Here is a 26880-nt window from a genome sequence, read left to right on the forward strand (position 1 = left end):
CACATTTCATATTTGTACCTGACAAGTACTTACTACTTATACTTATAATGCTCTTTTAAGCTGCAATAATTTCTACATTACTTCTCTCGCTTAAATGCTTCAAAATGAGTCACTTTTGTAAACTGGGGATATAATGCCACAACAAAATGGCAAATTTAATGGGCATAAACAGTGGGATCTAGATGGTAGTCAGAATGAACTGGCAGAGCCCCGTCTTTGCAGTACATACTTAATATGAACAACATAGCAGCTAAAAAAAAGGTGCTGGGATGTTGGTTTAAAAAAATCAGACAATCTCAATTTCAAAAAATTGAAAATCATCTCATGGTTTTGATTGTCCTGAGAGAATAGCAGCCTTCCAGAAGACAGCTTAACGAACTACAAAGGACTCTACTTGAAACTCAGAAACACTACATAGGTCTATTATATCAAAGGTCTTCATAGGGCCACCACTAACTGGCAAGTGCCTTTTTGCAAATTAGAAACAAACACATTTTTCTCAAATAGAAATACTGCATAACCTGAACAGCTTTACAGAGGAACTGTCCTGAGCCCACGAGAGTAGCAGCTCTGGCTACACACACATGCATCTACATGCTGGCCTTTTCACACAAAATCTCAGAAATAGAAACATGTAGCCTCTGCAATGCACATATTCTTTATCTAGGCCCTTCCCCTTCATTCCTCCAAAGTGTATGTGATAATTTCAGAGTTAAAGTAAGAATGGACTGGGCAGAGAGAGGGAAGAGAGAGAAAAAAAGCACAATATAACCAGTCTTTACCCACTTGCAAGTTTTGATGGTCCTGAGAGAATACCAGCTTTCCAAAAGATAGCTTAATGAACTATAAAGGATTCTACTTTAAACTCAGAAACACTACATAGGTCCATTATATCAAATGGCACCACTAACTGGCAAGTGCCTTTTTGCAAATTAGAAACAAATACATTTTTCTCAAATAGAAATACTGCATAACCTGAACAGCTTTATAGAGGAACTGTACCAAAATCCTAAGAAGGTAGCAATAACCGTGTCTTCCTATGTGAAAGATACCATTATGATGTACCTCTAGTGATTCATTATCAACATCAATTTTGATGATGCAACAATCTTTTAATATATGTGGTTACCATGATCTTTTAGACTAAATTCTGAGTTTTCATAATGAATAATATCACGGCTGATAATATATATCTATACTCCTTCTAACAGGACTGACAGATTTAAGCTACAACTCCTCCAAGACTGACTATAAAGTTTGAGGAATAAAGCACTTGGTACCAGATATAAAAATAACAGCAAATGACAGGTCACATGTAATCATTATTACTGATAATGTGAGGAAAAATTTCAAGAAAAAATTTAGTCAAGATGCTAAATTGCATCAAATTGCCTCTGCCACAGTGAATTTAGCATATATGAAAAGAATTTTAATGAAAAAATTCTAGCTAATAATATATAACAGAATAAACTTTTTTTCCATCTACTTAAATATGAGTTGCATAGAGGTAATTTTCTTCCTGGAAACTAGTTACATACATCTGGATGTAATATTTGGAACATGGCCTTGTTTTTGTGAGATGATGTTGTTTTATATAATATAAAAAAAAAAGACCCAGCTGTGGATTGTTCCTGTACATTTATTTTGGTACTTCTCTGTAGCTGTACTAATGAAGTTGATCCTCTCTAGAGCACAAAAATCAGAGCTATTTGTCTGACTCTACTGCAGCATGTTAAAGGATGGGTTCTACCAACAGAAATAAAAATGTGAGTGTAACTAACATGATAAGATAGTTTTTAAACTTTATGGTCTTGCTAGCAGTAAAGCCTTCTCACTGTATCTGACAATAAATTTAGTTCAGTGAATATGTTCAGATAAAACTGATGACATTCATTTTAATTTAGTATCTCGGAAGAAACAGAGAAATATATCTTAGTAATAGCAGTTGGCTTATTATTCCTTATGAATTTTTTTAACTATAAAAATGAATCCAACTAAATATATCGATAGAGATATGATATATATCAATCTATAACAAGTATTATGGTTCTCCAATGCTTCCACAATATGTATGATTTAATAACAATCATTAGAAGAAAACATGATTACAGTCTATTACCTACAATTAATATTGAATAATTGATATTTTAAAAATAGGTATTTCATTGTATAATACTATCATTTTGCTTTTTTAAAAAAAAATATATTTGCTGATCAATTTACCGATAAGAATCAGCAACGTACACAATACAATTTTTTTTTTAAATTACATCTTCTACTGAGATAGACTTACATTAGTATAATGTAGCTAATTCCTAAATTTAGCCGCTCAATTAAAAAGTCAGCAGGGTAGCACTTGCAATTGGGAAACAATTATAATGATCACATCTTTATAGGTATTTGTAAAACAGATTAATTGCAAAATTCAGCTGGGGGTGGGGAATCTGGTGAAAATAAACTAAGGTAAAAAATGTATACGAGTACATGATGAATGGTAGGATGGAGCAGAAAGTAGGATGTAGACTTAGGAAAATGTAAAGTCTGCATTCATCTTTTCACTTTCAGTGTATGTGTGTCCTTAAATATGAAGGGAATCTTTTGTAGATAGCATCTTGTTTTCAGTCCATTTAGATATTCTTGTCTATTAATTGGAGTGCTTAATCCTTTTACATTTTAAGTTATTATTGATAGGGAAGCCATGATATTGCCTTTTGGTTCATTATTTTAGGTCTTGTATGTCTCTATTCCCCTTGATTCCTCTCCTGATGTCTTCCTTTTTGTTTCACTGATTTTTTTTTGGTTTCACTGATTTCCTTTGTATATCTCTTATAGGTGTTTCTTTGTGTTACCAGGGAGTTTATATAAAACATCTTACAGCTATAAACTTTATTTTAAGATGATAAGAAATAAACTTTTATTCCATACAAAAACGCTACACTTTTACTTCTCTCCCTCCATACTTGCTATTGATCTCACATTTATATCTTTTATATTGTATATCCATTAATGTATGTTTACAGGTATAATTATTTTATACTTTTGTCTTTTAACCTGTACACCAGATTTACATACCAACATACAGTATTATAGTATGCTGTATATGCCTCTATATTTATCTTTTTTGAGACAATTTCATTCTTTCATATGCTATTAAGTTGCAGTTTAGGATCCTTTTCTTATTCTTTAAACTCTAAAAGCCATGTATATTTTATAAATAAAAATGGTCGAAAATATATATCTGTGCTGTGTTGCAATTATAAATCAAAACTAAACATCCAAGATGGGGGGACTCAGGAGCTTTGTTCCCAAAACAACTAGGAAGTTCTAGCCTATTAAAATCTCAACCAATTTTAATACATACCAGTTCCTTTGCTTAGATACGGAGGCTTAAAGAACTTCACAACACCATAGACATTGACAATCATGCCACTTTTAAGCTGATTTAGTGGTGTATATATATAATGTGGCGCTGAAATCTAAAGAAAGAGAAAACAAAGCATATACAAAATATTTGAGGTATTTACCTTAGAATCATTTTATGGTCAAATTTGTAAAATTACAAATCTAACTACATTTATTCTTTTTAAGTGTCTAAAATGAGACTGTATCCTAAAGAAAAAGAAAAAAAAAAGACCGCACAGGTTATAAAGTTTATTATATAAACCAATGTGTTTTTCTTAGAAATAACCTTGATTATTTTATTTTATTTTTTACTTATTTATACACGCACTGGGTACAGTCAGAAGCATGGGAGAGGGTGAGAGAATTCTCCAGAGCCAGAGCGGGGAACAGAACAAGTAGACCGATGAAATACACTGCTGAGGGGAGCAGTGGGTGGCAGGAGAGGTCTGCGCACCATGTGGGACACTCGCCGGCGGCCGGGGATCGAACCGGTGCTGCAGAGGCTGTGGGCAGCTTCGCAGCCCAGTGCTCAACCACTGCGCCACCAGGGGAGGCCCAGAAATAACCTTGATTATAAATGGTGTAATCTGGATACATGATTTCTAAGAAATGGAGTTCAAAAGATCTGGATATAGTTTTTAACCTTAGTTACCATGACTTTAAAATTTATGAGATCTATAGTACGTTTTTCCCCCTTTACTGCTATATTTTATTTATGCCTAAAGAAGCCAGATTTTGATTTACAAATGATATATGGATATTGAAAATGGAAAAAGAAGAAAAATTTTCTGAAATAACTGTGCGGTGCCTAAGTCTAGGGAAAAAAGGAAGGTGACTTACGAGAATGTGTCTGCATTTTAGTATAACAATCCTTAAAAGGATTCAGATATCGAGTACTATCATCCAACCATCCTACCTCTAATTGGAATAAGATTACCTATCACACTAAAACTTAACATTAAAAAAGAAAATCAAATCAAATGAATTGGCTATTTTCCAAGAAGCTAATCCCTTGGGTCAAACACAAAAGGACAGGGCTCAGAAATCTCATGAAACCTTGTTATTAGAAACTAAAGGTTCAGGAATATGCATAAATCAAACTTTATTAAACTTTATCAATATATAACTTTTTTTCCAATTTCATTCAGCTACAAGTGAATTTAAATTCTAATGAAATATGATTATTAGAACAAAAAATTATAAAATATTGGGAAAAACGCAAACAAAAAGTATCTCAAGCATAGTATCTTTAATTAAAATTACATAATTTGTCAAATCACAATTCAGCACATAATAATCTATTTAAATACAAGCTGATGAGAAGCAAAAGAATGAATGTGCCTCATGATTAAAAGTAGTAAAAATCCATGTCCTCATATAATAATTTTTTCCATTTTAATTTTCTTGTGTATGTAGCATAAACAAGAATAACAGCAGATATTACAGACAACAATTACAGCTAGTTGATAGCTAGTAGATATCAACTACTAGCTAACTATATAATTCAACGCAGGCGGTTGAGTGCCACACTGTGAAGCTGTCCACAGCCTCTGCAGCACCGGTTCAATCCTGGCCAGCCGGCGAGAGTCCCACAGTGCTCAGCAAACCTCTCCTGTCTCGCCCACTGCTCCCCTCAGCAGTGTATTTCGTCAGTCTGCTTGTTCTGTTCCCCACTCTGTCTCTGGTGAATCCTCTCACCCTCCTGCACATCTAGCATGTACCCCGGTTCTTACATAAAATAAATAAATAAATCTTTAAAAAAAAATATATATATATATAATTCAAGTGTAACATAAGATATCAACCCCTGGTGGCCCAAGGGGATAAGAGGCAACCTATGAAGCTCTCTGCAGCCACTGCAGCATGAGTTCGATTCCCAGATGGTCAGGGAGCAACCCACATGGTGCAGCAGACCTCTCCTGACTCGCCCGCTGCTCCCCTTAGCAGTGTATTTCAGTCATTCTGCCTGTTCTGTTCCCCACTCTGTCTCTGGTGAATCCTTTCACCCACACACCTCTGGCCTACACCCTTCTTCTTGTATGCATAAATAAATAAATCTTTAAAAACAAAGATATCAAAAGAGTGGAGATTATGCTTTCCCATTTTACTGATACTATTTTAAAATTAGGCTATAAAGTATATCAAACCTGTGTATGTATTTGTATGTATATATCATGTGTATGTATGTGTACATAAGACAGACTAAACTGAATATCAACTTACCAAAGACATTGATTCTGAAGAAAAATCTCTTACAGATTTAACATAAACCTGAAAAAAAAAATGGTTGATTTATATACAAATGACCTCCAATATGATTACAAACCTTTCATTTTAGTGAAGCTATAAACCTTAGTATAATTTAAATTCACTAGAATGGCCTAAAGTTATGGTTTACAAATAAGACTGATGTGGGTAAAGTTGTCTAAATAAACCTAAATCTAATTTATTAATTTTGGTATCACTGAACCACCCCAATCTCAAGACTATAGTTTTCGAGATTTTTATCATTAAGAAATCTTCCTTTTCTGTCTGGAATCATTCCAAAGATAAAGTCAAGGAAAAAAAAATTCTCTTTTAAAATTAATATATTCAATTAAAATAATTTCATTAGTCTAAATAACTTATCTGCAGCTATACAGAAATACTGCTACATTGAATCATTTTAGTTCAATAAAATTATGATTAGATTAAAATTTAGGAACTTACATAAACAGTTGATTTTAAGTCCTCTAATACTTCTAAAAATAAACTATTTTTTCCATCTCTGCTTGTAGATGAAGATGCTGGCAGAACAGTAAATCCAGCTACTGCAATGGTATCCTATGTAGGAAAAAAGGTTTTTAATCCTCAATATATCTATAATACTGAATGCCATATTAGTTCATATTTTTATGATCATTAAAAACAGGAATCAGATCTATAAAATGAAAAACTCCTTAGCCTAAATTTGCTTAATGCATCACATCCTCTAAAAGGGTATTCAACAATGTCACCATAGAGCAGGTCCTTCATGGAGCAGGAAAATACTAAGTAAATTTTACATATTTAGTGGGCCTTTAAAAATCAATGTTTACCTCAATTTATGTCTAAGTTTCCAAGAATAAACACAATGAAGGTGAAGACCTAACAGGATCCAACAGTATTAAGAATATAATTTAAATGAAACAATCTCAGAGTCGAAACTACATTGAGAAAGACATGCCATTAATGTGAAAAGTCCACATTGTGGCAATACTAATGTATGAGGCATACAAGTTTAAAAATTTCCATTTATAGACTAAGAACAACATAGGTCTTCCTGCTTAGGTCTGTGAGAGTAACAAAAAAAAGGTCTCCATTTACTCCTGCCTTCAATCTTTAGTTAAATCTCCCTAATCATATTTTCCAAATACTGAAACATACACATTAATATATATGTATGTATATATTACATATATATTATATATATGTAATCTTACTCCTCTAATTTTAATGACAAAATTTTAAGATATATAAAAATTTCTAGGCTTTGCACATAAAAGGGTCTGGTGTCAAGTCCCAAGATATTCTGTTTATGCATTAGCCAGGCTCCGAGCACTTTAAGACAGGGGTCATGTCCTAGTCTTATTTGTACGTACAGTGTATGGAACAAAGTAGGTACTCCAACAAAATATCTCTGTATCAAAAGAATTTATATTGCTAAATTCTCTGGTACTATTCAGATATTTTACCTATACAAGTTTCTGCCTTTTTATCCTTAAGGTGAGACTGCAAACATAACTTAGTTTATGCTAATAATTCTAAATAACACTTTCCACAGTTAGCTGTGAGAATATTTTCCTTCTTACTGAAGATTTTGTGTCTACCATGTTTTAGGCAGTTTATAAGAGGGATAAAATATTAAATATTTATAAAATAAAATATTAAGATCACTTCTGGAATAAATTACATTTACAAATTGAAAAATACGCAATGCTTTCAGTCTAAATTCTCTAAAAAGCCTGCTATTTTCTATTTTACTTTAAAAAATCTTATACAACAGAGGCGGCACTCTCCGACCGGCAGAGAGGAGGAAAACAACAAACTAAAACGACCCACAAGAACAAACGACGCAGCAAGCGAGACTGTGAGTGGAAAGGAACTATTGCGGCCACCACATCCCGTGAACGGGAGCTGAGGCAGGATCCGCCAAGGCGGTGAGCGAACGGCTCCGGGCGCCATTAGAGAAGAACAAAGACCCCAGAGATGCGTACACAGCCCGGGCTGCCGGTAAGCTTGCGCGGAAAGCGGCAGGCTCGGCGCGCTTGAAAAGCAAGTGCAGACCGGGATCGCAGCTGCCCAGGTCCCCGCGCCTGCGACCTAGGCTTGCGGGGAGACGACCTAGGCTTGCGGGGAGACGCGCGGAGGTCCTCACTGAGGTGAAGGTCCTTCCCTGAGTAAGCAGGAACCAGGCGCCAAGGCACGGGAGCGGTGCAAAAGGCGCCATTCCCGCGCCACTGAACTGGGCTACAGCCCGCGTCCTGGAACTGAGGGCTTTGAACTGAGACCCGGGGCACGAAAATTCGGGGCGTGGGTTCTCCACGACGGTGGGGCACAAGGCAGACACAGCACCCCAAAGCTGTTGAGGTGTACCCTACCATTCCCGCTCTGTTCCCTGTCCCACGGGGTGGGGGGAGGCGAAAAACAGCCCCCCAAGGACAATAGGAGAGATCTCTGGCGCCACCTAGCGACCAGGAAAAAAAAGTCACTAACACCCCATAAAACAGGAAATTTCTTAAGACTGCTTGAAAAGGGCAGAAGGCTTCTGGAGGACCCAGTGGCCAGCCGGGAAGTTATTCCACGCCAGCCCCCTTCCGACCAGCAGTCTGAGCCCACAGAGGGAGCAGGCACCCACGTCCGGGGCAGACCGGGTGCGCAGAAGAGCGTGCCTGAAACCGGAGGCGCAGGGACTGCATCCCGCTTCGCCATTTGAGAACAGGGACATTTCTTCAGTAAAAACTGCCTAAAACCAGCAGAAAGCTCCCCCAGAAGACAGAGATGGCTCCTGGAAGAGCCAGAGGGGAGCGGAGAAGTTCACCCAAGATGTCAGTCAGTCCGAGCAACACAGTGTCCCAACGCATACGACAAATTAGAAAACAGACAGTAGGGAGTAGAAGAACCACACGCAACCTAACAACTCCTCAGGAAAGAAGCACACCACAAAAAGAAAACCACTCCCCAGATTGCAACAACAGCAACTTGGAAGAACTTCTGAACCTTCCAGAAAGAGAATTGAAAATTGCCATGATTAAAAAAGTGATAGATCAGAAGAAGGAAATTGAGTCCCTAAAGAGGGAAAACAATGGTCAGAAGAATGAAATTGAGTCCCTAAAGAGCGAAGTAAAAGAAATGCAGGAGATCAAAGAATTAATGGAGGAACTAAAGAACTCCGGGAAAAGCAAGGAAAGCAGAATAGATGAAATGGAAGAACGAATAAGTTCTCTTGAAGACACAGAAATAAAAAGAACCAAAACAGAAAAGGAAAGAGAAGTACGAAGGAAAAAGAATGAAGAAAGACTTCGGGAACTATCTGACTCCACGAGGAAAGGAAATATAAGAGTTATAGGAATTCCAGAAGGAGAGGAGAGAGATGTAGGAACAGAGAAAATATTCCAGGAGATAATTGAAGAGAACTTCCCAAATGCGAAGAAGGAGCTGAAAATTGATATACAAGAAGCAAGAAGAACACCAAACTTCCACGACGAAAGGAAAAACACAGCAAGACACATAATAGTAAAGCTCCCAAGAATCCAGGACAAGGAAAAAATAATGAAGCTGACAAGAGGGAAGAAACAGATAACATTCAAAGGAAAACCAATCAGGCTGACATCAGACTTCTCTGAAGAAACACTACGGGCAAGGAGAGAGTGGAGGGACATAGTCAACAGACTCCAAGAAAACAGATGCCAACCAAGAATACTCTATCCCGCAAAGCTCTCTTTCCTCCATGAAGAAAGAATATGGACCTTCCCAGACAAAGAGAAACTCCGAATTTCATTACGAATAAACCCCCACTCCAAAAAATACTACGAGGAATCCTAAAGCCAGAACCTCAGAGGGACGAATAACAACGAAAGAAGACCAAAAAAAAAGTTATTAAAAGAATAAATAAAATCAAAGGAAAGACAAACATAATGGCAAATACAGATGCTAACATATCAATATTAACTCTAAATGTAAATGGACTAAACTCTTCAATAAAAAGACACAGAGTTGTAGCCTGGATTAAGAAACAAAACCCAACCTTTTGCTGTCTCCAGGAAACACATTTAGCTACAAAAGATAAAAATAGGCTCAAAGTCAAAGGATGGAAAACAATCCTACAAGCAAATGGGCCAAAAAAGAAAGCAGGAACAGCTATACTTATATCAGATAAAACAGACTTCAAACTCAAAAAAATAAAAAGAGATCCCAATGGTCACTACATTATGATTAAGGGGACAATACTTCAAGAAGAAATAACATATACTCATTAACATATACTCACCAAACGAAAGAGCACCAAAACATATCAGACAACTGTTGTCCTCTCTGAAAACAGACATCAGAGAAAACACATACGTAGTGGGAGACTTCAACACACCACTATCAACAATGGATAGATCAACAAGACAAAAAATAAGTAAAGAAACTAAAGCTCTAAATAAGGACCTAGAGCATTTGGGCTTAACAGACATCTATAGAACACTAAACCCAAAAAAAACGGAGTACACATTTTTCTCAAGCGCACACGGATCATTCTCCAGGATCGATCACATACTGGGGCACAAGACAAACATCAACAGATACACCAAGATTGAAATCATACCAACCATCTTTTCTGACCACGAAGGCATCAAACTAGAAATAAATCATAAAAAGAAGGCAAGGAACTATCCTACCTCATGGAGATTAAAAGCCACACTACTGGAAGACCACTGGACTAACGAGGAGATCAAAGAAGAAATTAAAAAATTCTTTGAATTGAATGACAAGGAGGACACCAATATCCTAAATGTATGGGATGCAGCAAAAGCAGTAATAAGAGGAAAATATATAGCAATAGAAGCTCACATCAAAAAACAAGAAAGAACTCAAAGAAACAACCTAATCTCGAAGCTCAAAGATCTAGAAAAAGAACAACAAAAAAACCCCAAAACCAGTAGAAGAAAAGAAATAATAAAAACCAAAGCAGAAATAAATGAAATTGAAACTAAAAAAACAATCCAAAAGATCAATGAAACCAAGAGCTGGTTCTTTGAAAAAATAAATAAAATAGACAAACCCCTAGCCAGGCTCACAAAGGAAAAAAGGGAGAAAGCACAAATACACAGGATCATAAATGAAAGAGGAGAAATCACAACGGACACAGCAGAAATCAAAAGAATAATCAGTAACTACTATGAACAGTTATATGGAAACAAGTTCAACAATCTAGAGGAGATGGACAAATTCCTACAACTCTACAATCACCCAAAGCTAGATAAAGAAGAAATAGAACACCTAAACAGACCAATTACAAGCAGCGAAATTGAAATGGTAATCAAAAACCTCCCCAAAAACAAAAGCCCAGGACCTGATGGATTTACAAATGAATTCTACCAAACATTCAGAGACGAATTAGTGCCTATCCTTCACAAACTCTTCCAAAAAATTGAGAAGGAAGGGACAATACCAAACACGTTCTATGAAGCCAATATTACACTAATACCAAAACCGAATAAGGACAACACAAAAAAGGAAAACTATAGGCCAATCTCCCTAATGAACACTGATGCAAAAATCCTCAATAAAATTTTAGCTATCAGAATCCAACAATGTATCCATAAGATAATTCACCACGACCAAGTTGGATTCATTCCAGGGGCACAAGAATGGTTTAACATCCGAAAATCAATCAACGTTATCCAACACATCAACAAAAAGAAATATAAAAACCATATGATAATATCAATAGATGCTGAGAAAGCTTTCGACAAAGCGCAACACCCATTCATGATAAAAGCCCTTGAAATTCTTGGGATACAAGGAACATGCCTCAACATCATAAAGGCCATCTATGACAAGCCAACAGCCAGTATCATTCTCAATGGTGAAAAGCTGAAAGCAATTCCATTAAGATCTGGAACAAGACAAGGATGTCCACTCTCACCACTGCTTTTCAATATAATACTGGAAGTTCTAGCCAGAGCAATAAGACAAGAGAAAGACATCCAAGGAATCCAAATAGGAAAAGAAGAAGTCAAACTATCACTATTTGCAGATGATATGATAATATACATAGAGAACCCCAAAATCTCCACAGAAAAACTAATTCAACTCATCAATCAATTCAGTAAAGTGGCAGGACACAAAATCAACACGCAAAAGTCAGTAGCCTTCCTATACACAAACAATAAATCTGAAGAAGAAGAAATCAAAAAAACCACCCCTTTTATTATCGAAACAAAAAAAATCAAATATTTGGGAATAAATCTAACAAAAGAGGTAAAGGACCTATACAAAGAAACTATAAAACACTGTTAAAAGAAATAGAAGAAGACACAAAGAAATGGAAAGACATCCCCTGCTCATGGATTGGAAGAATAAACATTATTAAAATGGCCATCCTACCAAAAGCAATATACAGATTCAATGCTATTCCAATCAAAATCTCAATGTCATTCTTCAAAGAAATAGAACAATTATTGATGAAATTCATATGGAATCACCAAAACCCCGAATAGCCAAAGCTCTACTGAAAAAAAAAGAAGGAAATGGAGGCATCACACTCCCAGACTTCAAACTATACTACAAAGCCATTATCATCAAAACTGCATGGTATTGGAACAAGAACAGACATACAGACCAATGGAATCGAATAGAAAATCCAGAAATAAACCCACAGATTTATGGCCAACTAATCTTTGACAAAGGAGCAAAGACTATGCATTGGAGCAAAGAAAGTTTGTTCAATAAATGGTGCTGGGAAAACTGGGTCGCTACATGCAAAAGAATGAAGCTTGACCACTACCTCACACCATACACAAAAATCAACTCAAAATGGATTAAAGAACTAGACATAAGACCTGAAACCATAAAATACATAGAAGGAAATATAGGCGAAACACTACGGGATTTGCACATCAAAGACATCTTTACAGACACATCACCCAAAGCAGTGATAGTGAAGGCAAAGATAAACAGCTGGGACTACATCAAATTAAAGAGCTTCTGCACAGCAAAAGAGACAATAACAAAAACAAAGAGAAACCCACCAACTGGGAGAACATTTTTGCACCCAACACTAATGATAAAGGACTGATCACAAAAATCTGCAAAGAGCTGATGAGACTCAGCAACAACAAAGAAAATAATCCAGTCAAAAAATGGGCAGAAGAGCTAAAAAGAAACTTCTCTGAAGAGGAAATGCAAATGGCCAACAGACATATGAAAAAATGTTCAACATCACTTGGAATCAGGGAAATGCAAATCAAAACTACCATGAGATACCATCTCACACCAGTGAGAATGGCACATATTAAAAAAACTAGCAACAACAAATGTTGGCGAGGATGTGGAGAAAAAGGAACACTTCTGCACTGTTGGTGGGAGTGCAAACTGGTCCAACCACTATGGAGAGCTGTGTGGAGATTTCTGGACCTACTAAACATAGAGCTTCCATATGATCCAGCAATTCCACTCCTAGGTATTTACCCAAAGGACACAGAAACATCAATTCCAAAGAGCACCTGCACCCCTATGTTTATAGCAGCACTGTTTACAATAGCTAAGTTTTGGAAACAACCCAAATGCCCAAAAATAGATGACTGGATCAAGAAGATGTGGTACATATATACCATGGAATATTACTCAGCATTCAAAAAAGATAAACACATGCAATTTGCAGCAACATGGATGGCGCTGGAAGGGATCATGCTCAGCGAAATAAGCCAAAAAGAAAAAGAAAAATACCGGATGGTCTCACTCATAGCAGGAATCTAGAAAACTTAAATAAGGGACCAGGAAAATGAATATAAGAAAGTGAAAATCAAAATCAACAAACAACTATGAACCAGAGACACTTTTTGGGGGGTGGTCGGCGGGAGGGGAAGGATTGGGGTCAGAATGGGGCGTTTGCAATTGTATGGGGGAATATAAAAATAAAATTTAATATTAAAAAAATAAATAAATAAAAATAAATTAAAAAAAAAGATGACTACAAAAAAAAAATCTTATACATATTATATGGAAAGAAATACATTAAATGCAGTTATTAGGAGTAAAGATAAACATTTTATTTTTACTTGCCTATACAAGCTAAACTTTTTTAGAATACTGAGTTATTTTTTTCATGATGGAGAAAACATTTTAAGTAAAGTGACTAAATCAGTAGAAGGTGGACATCTGTACTTGTAAGAGAATTTTTCAGAAGTCTATTATAACATAAGCAACACAATTACATAAAAAGTTATAACTTTTCCTCTAGCATACATTCAATAACATGGAAATAACCCCCCAACAAGCTTAATTTATTATATTTCTCAACATGAACTTATATTGAGTATACACATATAAGCTTCATTGAATGTCCTCGGTGATCTCATTGCACTGACCTAATGTGTTTTATCTCCATACACTTCCACTCAATGCTAGACTAATCAGATTCTCTGACATGCCTAGAGATTTTCCATATTATCTACTTTGCTTATTCTGAGTACCCACTAGCAATAAATAGCATTTTTCCCTTTTGAATGTATCTGACTTTGCCTATATTTGAAAGCTGGGCTATATATAAAGGTATAAATAAACCTTCCCTGTGAGCTATACTTTATATTGCTCCTTTTCCAGAAAAGAAATTCTTCTTTTCAACAATCCTGTGCAGCATTTTAATATTTTTTGCCATGCGTCCTTTATAAACTTTTCTTAATGTTTTTAATGCTCTCAAAACGGTAAGGTCTTGGGCCTCCCAGGTGGCGCAAGGAGTTAAGGCGCAATCTATGAAGCTAGACACCTTCATCTGCAGCCACTGCAGCATGAGTTCGATTCCCAGCCAGGGAGCTACCCACATGGTGCAGCAGACCTTTCCTGACTTGCCTGCTGCTCCCTTCAGCAGTGTATTTTAGTTAATCTGCCTATTCTGCTCCCACTCTGTCTCTGGTGAATTCTCTCCCCCCCCCCCAACACCTCTGGCCTATACCCCAGTGCCTGTATGCATAAATAAATAAATCTTTAAAATAAAATCCTGTAAGATTTTTGGGACTAAGAATAATGTCTTATCAACCCGCACGTCATGTAAGTGATCGGTTTCTGTTCATAATCAGTGGGCAACAAATACCTGCTGCATGAATTAACACTGGCAAAAACTGACCTGCAGACCAAAACCAGAGTGGAAAGAATGAAAGGTTCTTAGGATTCATTTCCCATGCATTTATAAATCATAATGGCTTTTTAATTAATTCAAATACCCAGAGGATAAGAAAGATAAATAAGTAATAAGCAGCATTAGTTTGTATAAATACTCATTAGATTGAGGTGAAAATCAAGATTTAATATGCATTGTTTTAAGCTCTAAATTTATGAGAAGAGCATACTGAATCATTCAAACAACATGAATGACACAACTCAGTGTGGAGAGTATGTTCTGATATACAGAATAGGTGTTTATTGCAATCTGCTGAAAAAAGCATTTTAGGAAAACAGCTTGAGGAGTGAATAATACTAAAAGTGATAAGACTATCAGTAAACGTGCATGAAGGTTATAATGTGAAAACATAAAAGAGATCTGAGTTCTCTGAATTAACTCAGGTAACTCAGATATTAGCAAATGGGTCATTTCCTTTTTGTGTCTACACTATCCTATTGTGGTAACTTGGAAAAAGAGTCAGTCCTTGTCACTAAACAATTTCTTGCATAGTTGAGTCAACAGGAATAGTTCTACCACAGTCCTGGCTCAGAGAAAATGAGCGAAGTAGTACAGGTCTTTTAACATGAAGTATTCGTTAAAATCAGTAATTAACTTAAAAGGAAAATAAATTAGAATGAGAAGAGAGTTAGTTCACTATCTTTTTTACAGTTTAAAGCTCTTATTTTTCTGTTGTAAGTGCTTTGCTTACAACTTCCAGCACAACTTGAACAGCAGATATAAAAGCAACCATCCTTGTCTTAATTCTAAACCTAGGGGGCAAGCATTCAGTCTTTCACCATTAAGTATGTTAGCACTGGATTTTCATAACTGCCCTTTATTAAGCAGAGCAGGTTCTCTATCCCTAGTTTTCTGTATATTTTGATTATGAAAGGGTACAGAACTTTATTAAATGCCTTTTTGCATCAATTAAGATATTTTTTCTCCTTTGCTTTATTAATAGGACTTACTTTACAATGATTGATTTTCTTATACTGAACGAAATTGCATTCTTGGGATAAATTCCACTTGGTCATGATGTCTACAAGCTTTAATAGGTTGTTGAGTTCACATTGGTAGTATCTTGCTTTAGAACTGGCAAGCATATATTTTTGAAATAACAGAAAATTTTAAAAACATATAGAGATACAGCTTCTATTGTTTTTCTAGTTAGTATGAATTATTTTTTAATTAAGTAAGGAGAAAATGTATACCTTTAAAATAATCTGTTGAATATTAAAAATTAAAATGAAGTGAGAGGAAAACTGTCCCTTTTTATATTAGTAGGTTTTACTGACCTCTTAGGGTTGTTGCAATTCAAAGATATTTCTTTTTAAAGTATAATTTTTCGGCCTCCCTGGTGGCACAGTGGGTTGACCGCCACGCTGTGAAGCTGTCCGCAGCCTCTGCAGTGCGGATTCAATTCCCAGCTGGCCAGGGAGAAACCCACATGGAGCGGCAGACCTCTCCTGCCTCGCCTGCTGTTCCCCTCAGCAGTGTTTTTGGTCCATCTGCCTATTCTGCTCCCCACTCTATCTCTGGTGAATTCTCTCACACTCCTGCGCCTCTGACTGTACCCCAGTTCTTATATAAATAAATAAATCTTTAAAAAAAGATAATCTTAAAAAAATAAAGTATAATTTTTTTTTTTTAAAGATTTATTTATACAAGCACTGGGTACAGTCAGAAGCGCGGGAGGGTAAGAGAATTCACCAGAGCCAGAGCAGGGAACAGAACAGGCAGATCGATGAAATACACTGCTGAGGGGAGCAGTGGGTGCGGGAGGAGAGGTCTGTCATGCCATGTGGGACCCTCGCTGGCAGCTGGGGATCGAACCGGCACTATAAAGGCTGTGGACAGCCTTGCAGCCCAGCGCTCAACTGCTGCGCCAGCAGGGGAGGCCCAATAAAGTATAATTTTTAACATACCTTCTAGTAATAATAAATCTCTAAAATAATGTTTGTAAGCATCATCAATAATTCTATTTCTAGAATAAAGCAATAAAAAAAATCTTACCCCTATATAGAAAACTCTTGAACAGTCCTTTGCTAATTTTCCAAAAAATGATATATTTATAGTATTAGCCTCTGAATTTGAATTTTCCAGTTCTACAGAGAAAGAAAAAACACATACACAGAAACACACTTACTAAATAGAGCAGTTTAATTCACACAATAAAATAGGATGACAATTACATTCTAAAAATTATTTCAAAGTGTGCTCATGAAGAAAAATTACAATGTTGTACAATTTACTTTAATAACTTTGGTATTACAAACCAATATACAGATTAAAATCAAAATTATAACACATTTCAAATAGTATACATCCTATAAACTTTGTAAATAGAACATTAACATCACATAATAACCACTTAATACTTTTTCATGCTTGTAATCAAAATAAATTTAATGAGGTACTTATTATTCAATTTTTATAGTATATATCACCCCACAAATATTTAATTATTGCTGAATTTATAGTAATCTACAGTTCTCAGTACACTAAATTTTAATCTAGATAAGTGTGCTCTTCTCTCTCAGCACCCATATATTGAAGAGTAAAAGCACGCTCTGTGTGGAGTTAAACACTGGGTTGTTTGTGAATGTGACCATGAAAATTACTTCAGAAATAAAGAATGAACATTGCACACAGAATCTCATTTGAATATTCTAGGCTTTTTGGGAAGAATCTCCATAATTTTCATTCTCTAAAAGTCTTATCAACAGGGACAAATGTTAATACTCAATTATACCATCTGATGGAAGTATCATTCATAATCAGCTTTGAAACATTCAACTACTGGAGGAAATTGCTCTCCTATTAGACTTTCATGCATCTGTCAAGTACGTGAAAGAGCTTTCCAAAATTTGTAGTCTTTTATGCATGACTTAGAACTCTAGTCTATTGGCACCTAGCAAAGAAATATGGCTGCCTATTGCATCCTTTCACTCACCACTTAAATTCAACTCCTCAAAACAAGTAAATACACAAATTAAACACTCATGTTCTTCAAATACAAACTTTTTGGATGTCTATTCCTGGCCATATTTAGTGTTTCCAGGATGTATGGTATATTTCATAGTGATAGAGTATTAGGACTGGATTTACTTTGCAGTCTTATAACAACAGTTCAGAGACAGATAAAAGAAAGTGGTCTTGTTGATAATTAAAATATAGCAAAAGCCCTAGCTTATTTCCTGGACAATTTTCAGGCTGCAGACAGTGTAGGCAATTCTAAAAGAAGGCCAGAAGATTCAGTGAGCCAGCGGAGTTCAGATTTAAGGAGGCCAAAGAAACCAGAATTTACAAAACAGAATGCTGACAGGAAAGAAGAGGCAAGGAAAGAGTTCACTCACTGCACAATTATTTGCAATACCATAGGTTGGAAACAACCCATTTACCAATGATTGAACAAATTAGTGATACATACATAATGGAATAATGCTCAACTATATAGAAAGATGAAATCCTTCCATTTGCAACAACATGGATAAATGTAGAAGATATCATGCTTGCTGAAATAAGTCAGCAAAGATAAACACCATATGATTTCACCTACAGTGCATACATAAAGAAAAAAATGAATTAACTAAAAAAAGAAAAATAAATTTTTAGACTAGTAGGCCAAATTAGTGGTTTACCAGAGGGAAGCAGAAACAGGGAGGTAAGTCAGTCAATGACAAATCAACTGTATTAAGAAGGACAGAACTGAACCTTTAGTGATGAATTTAATATAGTATATAGAGACACTGATGTATAATGAAGCACAACTGAAACTTGTATGTTACAATGCAAGTATTATGGCGATAATTTATTTTTAAAAAAACAAAGTTTGTTAAGCTGTTTAGGTCACATTAGTGAAATCAGAAGTAGGGGAATCAGTTAGAGTCAAAATATGAGGTAATAGGAAAGTGAAGTAAATTAGAAGCAATGGGGAAGAGGATGGAATAATGGAAAAAAATTAGTGAGAAGACTAACCTTTTATTCTATAGCTTTTTATACTATAGTTTTCTAATATGTTCTCATTACCCATGAGAAGTTGTTTTTATGCTTAGGTGTATATGTGAGTGTGCGTACATATACACACATATATATGTATATGCACACATATGTATAGAGATATAAAGTTACCCGCTTTTAGATTACAGGCAAAAAATTAAGCAGAAATGGTGTTTTGATATACCTTGTAGTTCAATTTTCAAAACAGGTGTTCTTTTTCCATCATAAGTTAAAGTAGAGATCAGTGCAAGTTTTCCCTGAAATGAGAGAAAAATAGAAGGCAAAAGGTAAAAAAGCCACTAGAGTTTATAACACTGATATCAGTAAAACCGGATTTTTTTAAAAAATAGATTTATATCTTTCAAGAAATCCAAGTACTGTCGCTATTTTTAAGACATGACAGTGACTTTTCTAGAGAAAAATCAGAAGTTCTAAAAATACTTTAGGTTCATAATTTAATTTCTTAATCCACCTTAGTTAAATAGTTCCAATTCCTTGATTTACAGATAAAGGTGAACTAGCTCAACCCCAGCTTCTTTTAACCTGTAATAGTGTTCTCCACTAATGAAAAAAATGAAGAGTTTGCTCCGAGAAAGAAATGAAAATTTATAGAAGAACAATGAAAAAGTACAAAGCAATCACCAAAAAATACAGTGTGAACAAAGCAGGCACAAATACATCTTAAATATATGTAAATATGAGTTGCAGAAGCAGGAGAGGATCAATGTTTGAAATAATGGTTAGAACTTTTTCCAAGAATGAGGAAAATAAATCCCTATAATTCAGAAACAAAATAATTTCCAACCAGTATAAATAAAAATAAAAGTACCCAACCATACCCAGATGAAAGTGCTGGACACCAAAGACAACAAGACTACTCTTAAAGACAACTAGGAGTGAGACCATTACCAGGGAAGGAAGTGGTGGGAAGGGAAGGAAAGTTAACAACGCAGATGAAACATTTAGACTGCAACAGTTATTTCAAAAGCAACATGATCAGAAATAAAGAATAAGTCATGCCTTCAAATGCTGAGAGTGTAATGATTAGTCTAGAGTTCTATATACCCCACTAACTAATGTGAGAGATTTTCAGATAAAAGGACTTTTTGTTTGTTGGATTTTTTTTTTTAATTGCTAGAGACCCTCCCTCATTTAAATTACCACTCAAAGACTTGCTATAGAAAGAAAACTGTACCCAGATGGTAGGAAGAGCAGCATGCATAAAGGATGATAACAATGATATTGATCATATTGACAAATGTAATAAATCCAAATTAAATTTACTGTGAAAATGACTAATCCTGTGAGTTTTAAAAACAAGACAAAATAACAATAATATTAGACATGAATTACATGTTCAGGAAAGCAAACTATATGTTGGCCTTATTTAACTAAGTCTCCTTAAATTTCAAAACCTGAAATTTTGCAGAATTACAAATAAATAATCACATATTTAGACATCTCCATTCTACCCAATGTTAACAAATTTTTTCTTTAACCTAACATTCCATGTAATTACAACCTTTCCTCTTCATTCCTCCACCACCAAATATATTTCTTTTATTAAAAGTAAATATTTAGTCCAATAAAGGAATCACAAAAAAACCCTGTATCTTTTTTCCCTACTTCTCTAGATCATGTCAGTCTCTTGTTCATGCTATATTCTTTCACTTATTCCTTCAACACAATTTTTCTTTCCTTCTCATTCTACTCTTTCACCCAAACTAGAACTCTATACCCAACTGTCTATTGGATATTACCACCTGGATACCTCCAAAAAATATCTGAAAAATACCCAAAATTGATCTACATCTCTCTCCCTAATTTTGGGCATCCTAGTGTAATCTCAAGGCTGGCCAGAAATTAGAAACATGGGAGTTTCCCGAACTCTGCTTGGCCCTCTTTATCTAGTTATAGCTATTAATTTCCCTTCTTTATCCTATCAGCTCTGAAGCAGATCATCTAGATTCTAATTCTAGCTGGACCACTTACTAGCTCTACATATCTTAAGCCAATTACTTAACTTTCCTCTACAATTAAGAAGTACCTCCCTAAGTCACAGGGACCAATTTTTTTTTTTTTTTATGATTACAGGAGTTATATAAAGCATTTAAATTATTACCTAATTCATGGAAAAAGCTCAAAAAAGATACTCTTTTGCTATTTTTATTTTTTCATTTTCATTTATTTTTTCACTCCCCTCATTTCCCTTGCCACAGGACTCAACTCATGTAGATTATCATAACTACTTCTATGCCTCTTATCTAACATCCTTCTTCTAATCTTGCCTTTTTTTCACCAACAAGGCAGAGCAGTTTGAACTCAGAGTGAATGTCTCTCCTGCTTAAAATCTGTTAAGGATCTTCCATGGTTTTTGGCAAAACATCCAACTTTCTCAATGAAAGTTTTCAGTCATTCCTTACATTACAGCTTACATTTCCTGACATAACTTGTCAGAGCCAAAAACTCTCTGCTAAATGTTCACATATCATAATGCTAATACCACCTGAGTTAAAATCAGAGATTAGGTGGCCCAACCTTTCAGAGCCGACAAGAATGAAATCACCTGTACTCCAGAGCCATCTTAATGCATCACTATACCTCCAAAACTTATTCCTGAGTTTCACAGAATTCAACTAATGTTTGTTGAATAAATGCTGGATAATTAAGAATAACTTAACATCAAAATATTCAGTCTCAAATGTTATGACACAGATAAAACTATTCTTAAAACTCTCATAAATAAGCTTAACATAGAAGTTCTCATTCCTTTTAGAAGGAAAAAAAGTTCTAGTTATAAAAATTCTTACCTGGATATACTTCTTGCTATAATCACAACCTGGCTGTAGAGATTTAAAATCTACTTTATGTAATCTATTTAGCAGATCAACTTCAGGCACCCCATTGACTTCTTTTATTAATTCAAGTGGCATGTCAGACCTGCTTCACAGTACTGTCCAAAGTAAATTCACCTATGGAACTTGACAAGACGCTGCTGAAAACACTAAAACAAAAAGTGTTTTGTTAAAAAAAACCAAAAAACAATAATTTGCTTTAAGCATCTTTGACTTAGTTTTGCTTTCTGTTTTCTTTAAGTTAGTAACACACCGTGTGGGGAAAGCGATCATGGATTACTCTGTAAATTTATTACAAGGATCAATGTAAGCATTTCTTCTAAGGCATTGAAACTTAACTTTTCCCTACTTAGTTTGCTTTTAAAATACCTCTAAAAAGCAGTATTAGGATCTGCAAAAACTGCACAAAAAACTGCCTACACCAGTGCAATTTAAAATGTACAAGCTACTGAGAAAGGAAAGGGTGCAATATTTCGTAAGCAAACTGTGCCCCAAAGTTGATGTTGCACCCCCCCAACCCCCAGCAATACAATCCCTCCCTCCATATAATCGAAAGAAAGTTAATATGTGCATTTCAGGTTGAATCTTTTTGCTCAAACCACTTGAAAGAGATGCTCACTAGTGTCACTATTTAAGTGGTGCATCAACTTTCCCCAAACTGTACAGCAAACACCTTGAGAGCAGGAACTGCAGTAACTCAAGTCAGTTACAATACGCCGAGCAAGAGGCTGAACACAGCGGACTCACAGTACAAGAAAGACAAGTAGGAGCAGTTTCTCTGCAATAACTACACCAAATTTTGATCTGAACTGAATCAGCCTCATTATAATACCAGTACAGATCGCGATGACAAAATAAACTCCAAACCTGCTAAGAAATTAACTCACCCGCGCACTGTAAACAGAGAAGGAAGAGTTTACATCGGCGCGCTCGTGACGTCACACGCACGCCGGCGGCCCAGCTCCCACGCATGCGCACAGGGTCAAAAGTGTGGCACTGCCGGTTCCCAGGCCTAAAGGGCCCTGGACATTTCGCGAAAGCTGGGTGAGTTCGGCTCTAGGGGGAGCGTGAGGCCGGGTAGAGCAGCCACCGGTTTCTTCGCCTCCTTGTGTCCCCGCCCTGAGTTTGCCAATGCGGAAACGGGCATGGTTTGTGCTGGATTTCCTAAACTAGACCGGGAGTTAAGATTCCCTTCGGTCGATTGGAAATGCCTGTGGGCCAGGCGCTGCTTCAGCCTCCAGTTCTCTTCCCCAGAAGCAGCCACCCAGATGTAGTTTTTACAAATAAATAATTCCACCAGTGAGTAACGCCATCATCATTCAGATTTAATTTTTAAACGTTTCGTTGGTTTATAGGATTGTATCTGCAGGACAAAAATAAATTTAAAAGTAACTTTTCAGCAGAAGCATTTGATGTTGACGCATCCCTCCCTTTGCTCTGCCTCCTGTATTCACATGCAGTGTATAAAGGAGCTTTGATAACTTTCCTGTATTCATATACAATGTGTAAAGGAGCAATGATAACTTTAAGCGTAGGAGCTGCTCTTCTCAGCAAAACTATGCTAAGTAAGGCTTAGGTAGTCTCCTTTTTCCTTTGGCCTCATCCAGCTCAGAGAAAACTGTCCCTTCTCCCTATCCAAAATCCTTTATGTTGCCTTGCGATCCTGCTCACTTTCATTGCACTTCCATCAATTATATATCTTCCTGCAACCTGTTTTTAACTTCTCTTTTCTTTGGCAGTTAAGCATATATATTCATACACTGCCTAAGCTTATTAAGGGCAGGGAAAATTGTTTACTATTATATGCACATAGTCTGTAGAAGGCCTGACATGTTGTAAGGTTTAAATAGTTTTAAATGAACAATCTTACGGAACAAATGTTTCTCTTTCCAAACCTCTGACTTCCACCTCTTCTTATCAGTCCCTCTCCCGTTATACTGAAACTGCCTTTGCCAAGATCACTGACCATCATTTTGTTGCTAAAAACCTCTTTTTAAGTCTTTCATCTTTTTGAAGCACATTTTAATTTTGATTTTGCTACCAGGTATTCTTAGTTTTCCTCTTTTAAGGTTTTTCCCCTTCCTCCACTTGGACTAAAAATGTCCATATTCTGCTTTGATGAGGGTGTCTGATACTTATATACATATACATATAGTATACATATAATAAAGCATTACAAAGTCAGTGGGACAAAATATATTGAGTTAAGGAATGGGCTCTCTTCAAGGAGAGAGGAGGATCACTCACATGAGAAGGAGAAGGTGACTTGTATGACTCTCTAGATTAGATGTGTACCCTGCCCTATAAATAAGAAAGATTATTTCTGGAAATAAACCTAGTTCTGGATAATTCCCCCCAATTTTCATTCTTCTGGTTAGTTTAGGAATTGATAAAAGTTTCTTGTAAGCCTGTGGGGACTCAATTAACCTCAGCTTGAAATAATCAATTTGCCAAAGTGACATGTCTTAGGAAGCTCTGTTCTGAACATTTTGGGAAGATCTATTTTTCTATGTGTTTTGAAGCAGCATAAAAAGCTACTCCAAGGCTAACAATTTTTTTTTATTTGAAAGTGCAATAAAGAAAGTTTTGATATAAAATATATGATAAAATAAAAGTCAATTTAAGGAAGAATTAAAAATGAGATTCCAACTAATAAGTAATAAGTGTTAAAAGTGGGATGGGTATTTTTGAAAGAAAAGTGTAAATATAAGAATGTGGTGCTATTATAAGTAATCAAAGATGAGAGGATTTAATCTGAATGCATCATATTTCTTCCCTCTTATTAGCATTTTCAAGTTGCTCTTTGCTACAATTTAATGTTGAAATTTTTAGTTGAATTACTTAGTCACTCAACATTTCAAGCTTATCTCCTTTGCATTAATTTCAGGATTATTAACTCATTCCTATTGCCATCTACTGTCTTCCTGCAAACTGTTACCATGCTTCATCTCACTTCAGATTGAAAACCTTGCCTTCTACTTATTCCTGAGATGTCCCAGCAATACTTGGTAGGCAACATTGTTTACAGTTCATTGTCTTATGATTAATAGCATTTCTGTCCAATCCTAATGAACATCTTGATCAATTCATAAAATCCCATTTCAATAAAATATCAAATTTTTACAGAAAAAGCAACTTGACAGAGATATCAGTGTCTACTAAAAATACCCCCCTCAAACTTGTATTTTAATACTATTTTTTAAAATTTTATATGTATAACTTCCAGTTTCCTTCAAATCTAACCCTGTCTAAATGGGAAAGCCTGAAATCCTGTCTACGAGAAATTCTAAGGGTTACATGAATGACTTGAAACCAAAAATAAGAGTCCAAAGCTGTTAGCATAACAGGGTTCCTAAAGTTTGAATGAAGTCATAGACGAAGTGAGAAGGGCCAAAATTTCATCAGGAAGAGGAGTGGGTCATTCTCCATAGGACCATGCTAGATAGGCCCTAGTATCAAAGCCATAAGGTTGAAATGGGGGTCTCAACAGATATAAACTTTGGTTAAGTTTTAACAAGATATATGGTGAGGTTAAAAAAAAAAAAAAAAAGAACTTCATACGCAAACATTAACGTGAATGTTAACTCCGAAAAAAAATATTTTCTAACAATCAGGCTAATAAAAAAAAAAAATCCCCCAGTTTCCTGTGTGTGGGAAGAACCACATTGCCTAAGAAAATTATCAATTCTAGAGATTTCTCTGTAGAAGTGGGGAGGAGAGAAAATTTGAGAAGGAACCAGCAAAAAAAAAACAGAGGTTAATTAAGTATGCACATTTCCAGAAAACATGTCACTGTTTGATATCTGTGCCCCTCCCTCTCAAAAGTTAATAAAGTTATGAACTCACAGGAAATATACAAGAGTATTTTGTTATGTTCAGATTACACAAATATAATTGAAGGCACAGCACCATCTTGCATAAGCAGCTTTTGGTTTGGACTACTGGACATTGCAGACACTGCATAAGGTACGATAGATGGTCATTTGTGGCCTTAGAAGTGCTTTCCTTTTCCTTTATCTCTCCCAGTTTCCCTCTTGTATGTTAGCCCTGTTGTTGCACTGAGTCTGACACATATCTTGCAGTTGTAAGTGCACGGGTGAGGCCAGAAACTATGACATTTCCCCAGCTTTGCATGGTTTCATTAACACTGTTTAGTATTTAGATGCTTTCTTTTCTATGTGATCTACAATTATACTATGAGGATATATGACCTGAATAATTATGCAGTAAAATCTAATATAGAACCTTTGTTTCTATGTCATATTAGACTAAAAGTTGTGTTAAGAGGTTGGTTACTTGTTTTGAAAAAAACTATGATCTCGCTCTAGAAGTTGGAAAGCTTGGTAACAGGTAGCAATTTGTTGGTATATGTTCCTCTTTCTTTTCCTTCTTTTTCTAAGAGATTAAAAATAGACACATTTTAAAAAATTTATAAATGAGTAGATTTAAATAATATAAAAATTGATTAATAGTTACATTTTTTAATTTCATCATAGTTACTTAGAATAATTGAGAAGCATTGCTTTATGTCCAAAGTGCATTTTTAGCAGTGAAGAACATTTTGTAACTTTGTCAGATCTTTTTTCTATTAGTTTAAGTAGAATCTGCATATATTCATTATCTTAGTACATTTTTACAGGAAATTGAAAAGTTAATATTATAAAGCTTCCTTGATAAAAACTGAGGGTATTTTATCCATTTTTCACTTGTATTCAAAGCAGTGAGACTTTCTATAGCTAAATGATAATTTATCTTTCTTCCATACAACTTGCCCATCAAAGATTGTGTATTGTTATAATGATAGGGTTATAGCTAATGTCTTAATTGGAGAATAAAATATCATTTGTGTTGATCCTACTTTTATCTAGTGCTCAATAAGAAAAAATTAGCTCTAGCTATCTTTCCTATCATTACAGCAGAATAGAAATGATTACCATATAATCACATAGGAAAACTTCAGTTTAATTAGGGTATATTCAACCCAGAGCACAGTATCAGAGTCTGGTACAGTCAAAAGAATAGAATAGATGGGGAAAAAGCAAATACTTTGCCATTCCTACTTATTTTTGGATTATGATGGTGTAAAGGGGTCCAAAATACAAATACATGTTTGTTTAATACTCTTATAAGTCTATTAGAATGAAAGAAAAAGGTAAAGAGGACATTTATTCCTTCTGCCTTGTCATTTGTATTTGACAGTCAAGAGTTTTTGTCTTGGACCTCCCTGGTGGCCTAGAT

At 35.5% G+C, this 26880-nt stretch overlaps 1 protein-coding gene across 2 annotated transcripts in view; it reads right to left on the reverse strand.

The window, feature by feature from the left end:
• The window catches only part of POT1 (protection of telomeres 1), a 51683-nt gene extending 29109 nt beyond the window's left edge, over window positions 1-22574 (reverse strand). Inside the window, exons 1-7 of one of the 2 annotated variants that reach the window (XM_037512631.2) lie at window positions 22530-22574; window positions 21598-21791; window positions 18972-19044; window positions 16802-16893; window positions 6112-6225; window positions 5626-5673; window positions 3362-3476 (exon numbers count right to left, since the gene is read on the reverse strand). In XM_037512631.2, coding sequence (XP_037368528.2) covers window positions 3362-3476; window positions 5626-5673; window positions 6112-6225; window positions 16802-16893; window positions 18972-19044; window positions 21598-21720 — 565 coding nt within the window. In that variant the 5' untranslated portion in view covers window positions 21721-21791; window positions 22530-22574. The other variant, XM_054692625.1, reaches the window with a different exon arrangement.
• Window positions 22575-26880: the final 4306 nt, after the last annotated feature.

This window comes from Talpa occidentalis, unplaced genomic scaffold (assembly GCF_014898055.3).
Source record: "Talpa occidentalis isolate TD23 unplaced genomic scaffold, MPIMG_talOcc4v2.1, whole genome shotgun sequence".
In the NCBI taxonomy this organism is placed as follows: Eukaryota; Metazoa; Chordata; class Mammalia; order Eulipotyphla; family Talpidae; genus Talpa; species Talpa occidentalis.